Raw genomic sequence first — 8,979 nt, forward strand, 5'->3', positions numbered from 1 at the left:
GAGTACTGCAGCTGATGACTGATGAAATCAACAAGGTCCACTAAGGTCGAGTAACCTTTCCGTCGAGACAGTCCTTTTTCGCGTAATATCCTTTTCAGGTGTGTTTCACTGACGTCAAAACCGTGCTTTGAACTAAGAACATACCGTATTTCTTTGTACTTCAGTCCAAGTTCAAAATAAAACTCTATGAACTGCTCCATTATGAATGTATGGCGCGGAGCTGTCTGAACCACTGGAAGCAGTACAGCAAGCAGGAAACAGGAAATGGTTTTGCAAGAGAACGCAAAAAAAAAAATATATATATATATATTTTCTCCCACCTCGATTTTTTTTTCTACCCACCCCGAATTTTTTTTTCACCACCTTGATTTTTTTTCTACCCACCCCGATTTTTTTCCCCACCACCTTGATTTTTTTCTACCCACCCCGATTTTTTTTTTCCCACCACCATGATTTTTTTTCCACCACCTTGATTTTTTTTCTACCCACCCCTAATTTTTTTTCCACCACCATGACCTTTTAGGGGCTCCGTACTAAACAGTGTGATGACATGGAAAAAAACTAAATTCAAAAAACTTTTTTTTTCTGGGTCTCAGGAGGATAGAGGTTGTGTCAATTTAAAAAAGAAAAAAAGGTTGCTCTTAAAGTGTGAAAACCACTGCCCTAGAGGATCACGGTTTAGCTTCAATCCTAATTAAACAAACCTGATACAGCTAATCATAAATCCATAAATCTGAATAAAGATTTTCCAGCCTCATTTTGACCCTCTTTCTGAAATGACCCGTTTTCAAGGGGCGGCTCTCTGTAAACACCAGTGTTATAATTTGCTAATGTCACTGCATAGGAAAAAGTATCAATGCCCCCCCCCCTTATCGTTGGGGGGGCATTAATTAATTATCGCAAATTATCGTTGCGACGGAAGCGAATCAATCAAACTAACTTTAGCTGTAAAATAACTTTATTAAAGAACCGCTATGAAGCCAAAACAATCTCTGTTACCTTAAATTATACGTTTATCTCTGTAAAGCTGCTTTGAAACAATCTACATTGTTAAAAGCGCTATATGAATGAAGATGACTTGACTTGACCCTGTGTTTTTGAAAACACCCATATAAAACGGTCATTTATAGACAAAGAATTATTAAACTGCTTACATTTTTTTTTATCAAAATACTTTTGCTTTGAGATCAAGCTGCTGTCAGATCCTATACAGTTGCTGCTTTATCTTTGCACAAGTTTCTTTGCAAACTCATCCATCCATCCATCCATCTTCTACCGCTTATCCGGGGCCGGGTCGCGGGGGCAGCAGTCTAAGCAGGGATGCCCAGACTTCCCTCTCCCTAGACACTTCCTCCAGCTCTTCCGGGGGGACACCGAGGCGTTCCCAGGCCAGCCGGGAGACATAGTCTCTCCAGCGTGTCCTAGGTCTTCCCCGGGGTCTCCTCCCGGTGGGACATGCCCGGAACACCTTCCCGGGAAGGCGTCCAGGAGGCATCCGGAAAAGATGCCCGAGCCACCTCAACTGACCCCTCTCGATGTGGAGGAGCAGCGGCTCTACTCTGAGCTCCTCCCGAGTGACCGAGCTTCTCACCCTATCTCTAAGGGATCGCCCAGCCACCCTGCGGAGAAAGCTCATTTCGGCCGCTTGTATCCGGGATCTTGTCCTTTCGGTCATGACCCACAGCTCATGACCATAGGTGAGAGTAGGAACGTAGATTGACTGGTAAATCGAGAGCTTCGCCTTGCGGCTCAGTTCCTTCTTTACCACGACGGACCGGTACAGGGACCGCATTACTGCAGAAGCTGCACCGATCCGCCTGTCAATCTCCCGTTCCATCCTTCCCTCACTCGTGAACAAGACCCCAAGATACTTGAACTCCTCCACTTGAGGCAGGAGCTCTCCACCAACCTGAAGCGAGCAAGCCACCCTTTTCCGACTGAGAACCATGGCCTCGGACTTGGAGGTGCTGATTTTCATCCCAGCCGCTTCACACTCGGCTGCAAACCGTTCCAGTGCATGCTGGAGGTCCTGGTCTGATGAGGCCAACACGACAACATCATCCGCAAAGAGCAGAGATGAAATCGTGTGGTCCCCAAACCCGACCCCCTCCGGCCCCTGGCTGCGCCTAGAAATTCTGTCCATAAAAATTATGAACAGAACCGGCGACAAAGGGCAGCCCTGCCGGAGTCCAACACGCACCGGGAACAAGTCTGACTTACTGCTGGCAATACGAACCAAGCTCCTGCTCCGGTCGTACAGGGACCGGATAGCCCTTAGCAAAGGGCCCCGGACCCCATACTCCCGGAGCACCCTCCACAGGCCGCCGCGAGGGACACAGTCGAATGCCTTCTCCAAATCCACAAAGCACATGTAGATTGGTTGGGCAAACTCCCATGAGCCCTCCAGCACCCTGTAGAGGGTATAGAGCTGGTCCAGTGTTCCACGACCGGGACGAAAACCACACTGTTCCTCCTGAATCCGAGGTTCTACTATCGGCCGGATTCTCCTCTCCAGTACCCTGGCATAGACTTTCCCAGGGAGGCTGAGAAGTGTGATCCCCCTATAGTTGGAGCACACCCTCCGATCCCCCTTCTTGAAAAGAGGGACCACCACCCCGGTCTGCCAGTCCAAAGGTACTGTCCCCAACCGCCACGCGATGTTGCAGAGGCGTGTCAGCCAAGACAGCCCCACAACATCCAGAGACTTGAGGTACTCAGGGCGGATCTCATCCACCCCCGGTGCCTTGCCACCGAGGAGTTTCTTGACTACCTCGGTGACTTCAGCTTGGGTGATGGACGAGTCCGCCTCCGAGCCCTCAGCCTCTGCTTCCTCAATGGAAGACGTGACGGCGGGATTGAGGAGATCCTCGAAGTATTCCTTCCACCATCCGGTGATATCCCCAGTCGAGGTCAACAGCTGCCCACCTCCACTGTAAACAGCGTTGGTAGGGCACTGCTTCCCCCTCCTGAGGCGCCGGACGGTTTGCCAGAATCTCTTCGAGGCCGACCGATAGTCCTTCTCCATGGCCTCACCGAACTCCTCCCAGGCCCGAGTTTTTGCCTCCACAACCACCCGGGCTGCAGTCCGCTTGGCCCGTCGGTACCCATCAGCTGCCTCAGGAGTCCCACAAGCCAGCCAGGCCCGATAGGACTCCTTCTTCAGCTTGACGGCATCCCTTACTTCCGGTGTCCACCACCGGGTTCGGGGATTGCCGCCTCGACAGGCACCGGAGACCTTACGGCCACAGCTCCGAGTGGCCGCGTTGACAATGGAGGTGGAGAACATGGTCCACTCGGACTCAATATCTCTAGACTCCCTCGGGATCTGGTCGAAGCTCTGCCGGAGGTGGGAGTTGAAGATCTCTCTGACAGGAGATTCGGCCAAACGTTCCCAACAGACCCTCACAGTACGTTTGGGTCTGCCGAGTCTGTCCAGCTTCCTCCCCCGCCATCGGATCCAACTCACCACCAGGTGGTGATCAGTTGACAGCTCCGCCCCTCTCTTCGCCCGAGTGTCCAAGACATACGGCCGGAGGTCGGATGAAACGACCACAAAGTCGATCATCGACCTTTGCAAACTCTCTCTGAAAAAACTAAAACTATTTGTTGATGCGAATGTATTTGCCCATGTGACATCACAAAACCCACAATATTCCAACAAGCCATTTTTGGAGCTTGGTTGAATACTTTTTTTTTTTTTTTTTTTTTTTTTTTTTTTTTGAGGACGTTTTAAGCTGTGAAACTTGCCGGATGTTTCAATGGTACAAAGACCTCTTATATGTCAAAAGAATTTAGTAATTTGAATACTAAATTAAATGTTAAACTAAATGTCCCCAATTAAGCAAGCCAAAAGCCAATGGCAACAAAGGTGAAAAAAGGCGACAGTGGCAAGAAACCAAAACTCCCATCAGGGCCGAATGGAGAAAAAAAACTTGGGAGAACCCAGGCTCAGTCGGGGGGCCAGTTCTCCTCTGGCCAGCGAACGAACAGTGTATGATTATGATTCAGGCAGCATTATAGGTCAGAAGTCAGATGGAACTGGATATTATTCTGATTGTTCCAATCTAATCTGAGATAAGATTATCTATGAGAGATAATTTACAGTCTGCCGTTCATAATGTCGATGTGTGTGTGTGTGTGTCTGTAGGTTGTCTGGCTGTATGGTGACAGAAGAAGGCTGTGGTTATGTGTCTTCAGCTCTGAGTTCAAACCCCTCACACCTGAGAGAGCTGGATCTGACGAATAATGACCTGCAGGATTCAGGAGTGAAGATTATTTCTGAAGGACTGAAGAGCCCACACTGTAAGCTGCAGATACTGAGGTATTTAGGAACATATAAGATATAATTTACAGTCTGCCGGTCATAATGTTGATGTGTGTTTGTAGATGGTCTGACTGTGTGTGTCTGTAGGTTGTCTCTCTGTATGGTGACAGAGGAAGGCTGTGGTTATGTGTCTTCAGCTCTGAGTTCAAACCCCTCACACCTGAGAGAGCTGGACCTGACGAACAATGACCTGCAGGATTCAGGAGTGAAGATTATTTCTGACGGACTGAAGAGCCCACACTGTCAACTGCAGATACTGAGGTATTTAAGAACATATAAGAGATTTATCAGACCAATACAGAAAAGATACAAAGGGACAGATGAGCTGTCGGAGATTATGTGGAAAAGGGAATCTAACCATTATCATATTTCTGGGCAGTGTCAGAAATTAACCCAGTTTTGGCAAGGGATTGAAGGAAATTTGGCAGCTGTTTTTGCGGTGATGATTCCTTGTAATTGTGAATATTTACGTCTGGCTTACATCATTCTTCTGGCAGCCAGTAAAAAAGTAATTACAAAGAAATGGCTAAAACCAGAGCCACTTACAGTTGATGATTGGATTGACATATTACACTATATATGTGATGGAAAAGATTTCCTTTTCCTTAAGAACCCAGATAGAATACATTTGTTCAATATGAAAAAAAATGATTGATTATATAAAACCAATTCGCACTGACTTTTTTTTGTTTTTTTAAAAATAATTATAAGTAATAGCTCCCCTTGTTCTTGTGTAAAACACAAAACATCCGTATAAGCTTGAGTATTTAATTTCCATGACCATTGGTAGACATGATGGGTTATAATGCTGTCTCTGTATTGACGTATATGTTTTTGTTTTATTGTAAAGAAGCATTTCTGCCTTGATAAATGTATATATTTGTCCGCTGAAATTGAAAAAAGAACATATAAGAGATTTTTTATAGTCTGCCAGTCATGTGTGTTTTTGTAGATGATCTGACTGTGTGTGTCTGTAGGTTGTCTGGCTGTATGGTGACAGAGAAAGGCTGTGGTTATGTGTCTTCAGCTCTGAGTTCAAACCCATCACACCTGAGAGAGCTGGACCTGAGCTACAATCACCCAGGAGTCAAGCTGCTCTCTGGCAAACGGATGGATCCAAACTGCTCATTGCAGATACTCAAGTATGTGGGACAAGCAAGCCTCGTTTACACTGCAGGTCTTGATGCCCAAATCTGATTTGTTGTCTATATCAGATTTTTTTTTGACTGTCCGTTTACACTTTCTTGCCCCATATCCGATTAATGTGTTTACATTTGACATACTATCTGAGACGTTGCGCATGCTTAAAGGGGGTTCTTGCACAGATGGACAAACATGAAATATGCTTGATGCTAGCTTTGCGATATACGGTATTTTTCGGACTATAAGTCGCACTTTTTTTAATAGTTTGGCTGGTCCTGTGACTTATAGTCAGGTGCGACTTGTATATCAAAATTAATTCATACTGACTGACATGAACCAAGAGAAAACATTACCGTCTACAGCCGCGAGAGTACAAATGCTGCTCCTGTAGCCTACCCCTGAAAAAATTTACTGAAAACAACTGAAAAACTGAACAAAAGACTGAACACAAACAAAATGCCCTCAAAAAGAAAAAAATCTCCATGTTTTTGGTGCTGATGCGGTGGTGACGCGTTCATGTAACATGTAAGGGTGGCGCTGCCAATTAAGCTCCTAAAAGCTGTCACAAAGAACCAGCAAAAGTAATGATTATGAAAATGTCAAATATAGCAAGGAGACATTTTAATTGTTTATTAATAAACAAGTGTTTTCTGTGTCAGTGTCGGCTGCAAAGATGAAGTTGACGATACTGACTCCTGATATTCGCCGTAGTGAACGCGCCAGAGAGAAATACACATTTCATACAGATTACATAAGCAGAGAGCAGAGCAGTCTTTTTTCTTTCGTTTTGAATTGTTCTGTTTAAAAGTAGACATTTCAAGCTTTCTATATATGTCTCAGGTCTGTGAGGCAAGTAGGCCAACGTATATGCTGAGTTTCGGTTCATTTATGAGATGAGCTCCAGTTCACGTGCCGGCGCCTCCGTGTCGGGATTATCTATTGTCTACTATATTTACTTCTTATTTATTAAATCCAGGCAATGGTTGATGAAACACATTAAAATTAAGATACAATTAATACAAAACGAAATTAAATTTAAAGACAGGCTTTGTGCTTTCTGTTTGAGGTCTCTGTGAACGTTTCAAAGCAGTCTTTTAGTGCCGCTTTCAGAGCGGTCCCGTCCGTAACACTGTTTTTTCCTCAATGCGAACACAAAAAAATAAAAAATAAAAATATATATTTTATGTTCTGTGGAGAGCCAACCCTTCTTCATCGTAGTATTACTTCTGGTTTGCGCAGTGTATTTCACAGAATTACTAAAAAATATTTTGCCACCTAAAAGTTAAAGATTTTTTTGTGTCCGTAACGCGTGTGTATTTTCCTCATATTAAATATAAAACGCATGTAGAGATATTTTTCTAATGTCCCTTTATTAAGGGAATATGGATATATAAATAGACGTTTCAATATATTGGTATTAAATGCATTTTCTGAGAATTTATATTTCAAGTTTTGACTGCAAATGTCACGTCCATAACGCTGGAATTGCCCAATTTTAAAGAATTTATCCTCAACTAGTTTTGTGGTGTAGGTCTACGTATTTTATAATGTTAACTTGAAATAATACTATTAGTAATTTAAAGATGTGGTAGCATTGGATCTGGACGGGAAAGATAACTCTGGGAGTGGAAGTGGTGTCTCTCTCTGCCTCAAACACAAGTTTGTGGATCTGTGTGTCGCGATTTCGGTTTCATATCGCATATCGTTACAGCCCTAGTTAATGTGTTACGTTAACATACCGGACACCTCTTCAGCCTGTTGTTCTGTGTGCTATTGTGTAGTTGAATAACTTGCCTTTCCAGATTAAATGTCTGTTCTTGGTCTTGGATTTTGTGAAATAAATGTCTAAATAAATGCGCCTTATAGTCCAGTGCGACTTATATATGTATTTTTCCTCTTCATGATGCATTTTTTGACTGATGCGACTGATGCGGAATACAGTAGCCTATGCGAAGTTCGCCAACTATCACCATGATTTTGAGGCGGAGGAGGAAGAAAAGGGCCATCATTGCAGCCTGCACATATGCTTCAGTTATTGTGTGCGAGAGAGATCTCAGGACTGGTGGGAACATACAACATGATCTCATGAAAGTGCGTATCTATACCACAAATTTTATTTCTCGTGCCATTTATATGCCAAAAATAGTTTCTGCATGCAGATATGCACTGTAAACCCCTTGGGTACGATTAGGGGTGTGGAGTGCGTGTGTATTACACGCCATAAAGCACATATCATATGCACGTGAAAACTGCGTATCATATGCACTCAAAAACTATTTTTAGCGTAAATGGCAGAAGAAATAAAATTCGTGCTATAGATACACACTTTCATGAGATCGTGGCGGGCTTTAACGAGGAGCAGCGGGTCTGAAATTTTAGGATGAGCAAGCCAACCTTTGATATGTTGTGTCAACGTGTGTCCACATTCCTCTCCTACGACGACACAATGTTTCATCGGGCCATCCGTCCCTTTGCAGATGCGTGTCGGGGTTTCTTTCATCATTAAACCGCGGATATGTAGCCTAATGCCTCAAAAAATCGGATCTGTCTGTTTACATGATAGTCGCATTGGCATATATCTGATTTATTTCCACAAATGAACGAGGCCTGAAACCGATCTCGAAATATCCGAATGCATGCGTTTTTTTCCTGTTTACACTGTCATAGAAAACATCCGATCTGTGTCACATATGAGCAAAAAATCGGAATTGAACCCGGTAGTACAGGGTGGGCCATTTATATGGATACACCGTGGTGGCATGGGAGTGGTTGGTGATATTGAGGTCCTGTTTGTGGCACATTAGTATATGTCATGGTCACCACCCATCTTGAGGAGTTTGCCCCCTCACATTTACTGGTGTGCCACAAACGGGACTTTGGTGTCACCAGCCATTCCCATGTTGTTGCGGTGTATCCATATAAATGGCCCACCCTGTATTTTCGAATGACCGTGCTTCCCTCCCTCATGTCTTTCATCCACATGAGCCAAAAATAAATTTTCTGGCTTTTCACATTTCTGCTACATAAATGACCCAATTTAAATACACATTCATCTTTCCAGCAGTGAATTATCCCTTTAAGTAAGTTCAGTGATGTTTCATTTTTGTTGTAAAAAAGGTATTAATTTAGTTAATTTATGTATATTTCCGCTCTGGAGAAAACCGTGATGTCATGGTCCAGCTCGGTTGAGTTCTAATATGCATTAATATCTAATATGTTCTAATATTCAGTCAATGTTAATTAATGTTAATGTAAAATTAAATGTCCCCAGCTAAGCAAGCCAAAAGCCAGTGGCAACAAAGGTGAAATAAGGCCACAGTGGCAAGGAACCAAAACTCCATCAGGGCCGAATGGACAAAAAAACCTTGGGGAAAAACCAGGCTCAGTCGGGGGGCCAGTTCTCCTCTGGCCAGCGAACGAACAGTGTATGATTATGATTCAGGCAGCATTACAAGTCAGAAGTTAGACTGGATTGGAACAATCAGAATATTATCCAGTTCCATCTGGTTGAA

The 8,979-nt window shown here is 43.9% G+C and overlaps 1 protein-coding gene and 1 long non-coding RNA gene across 3 annotated transcripts in view; one reads left to right on the forward strand and one right to left on the reverse strand.

Moving 5' to 3' along the window:
- LOC309494180 overlaps positions 1–8,979 on the reverse strand; it is a 243,646-nt gene that overhangs the window by 187,476 nt on the left and 47,191 nt on the right. The gene's annotated exons all lie outside the window — the stretch shown is intronic.
- The window catches only part of LOC309494179 (ribonuclease inhibitor-like), a 7,686-nt gene continuing 3,423 nt past the window's right edge, over positions 4,717–8,979 (forward strand). The window contains exons 1-2 of the mRNA XM_082163429.1: positions 4,717–4,763; positions 5,302–5,466. Of these exons, the coding sequence (XP_082019555.1) occupies positions 5,315–5,466 (152 nt within the window). The 5' untranslated portion in view covers positions 4,717–4,763; positions 5,302–5,314. The remainder of the gene's footprint in view (positions 4,764–5,301; positions 5,467–8,979) is intronic.

Source organism: Leuciscus leuciscus, assembly GCF_965113295.1.
Source record: "Leuciscus leuciscus genome assembly, chromosome: 3".
Taxonomy (NCBI): domain Eukaryota; kingdom Metazoa; phylum Chordata; class Actinopteri; order Cypriniformes; family Leuciscidae; genus Leuciscus; species Leuciscus leuciscus.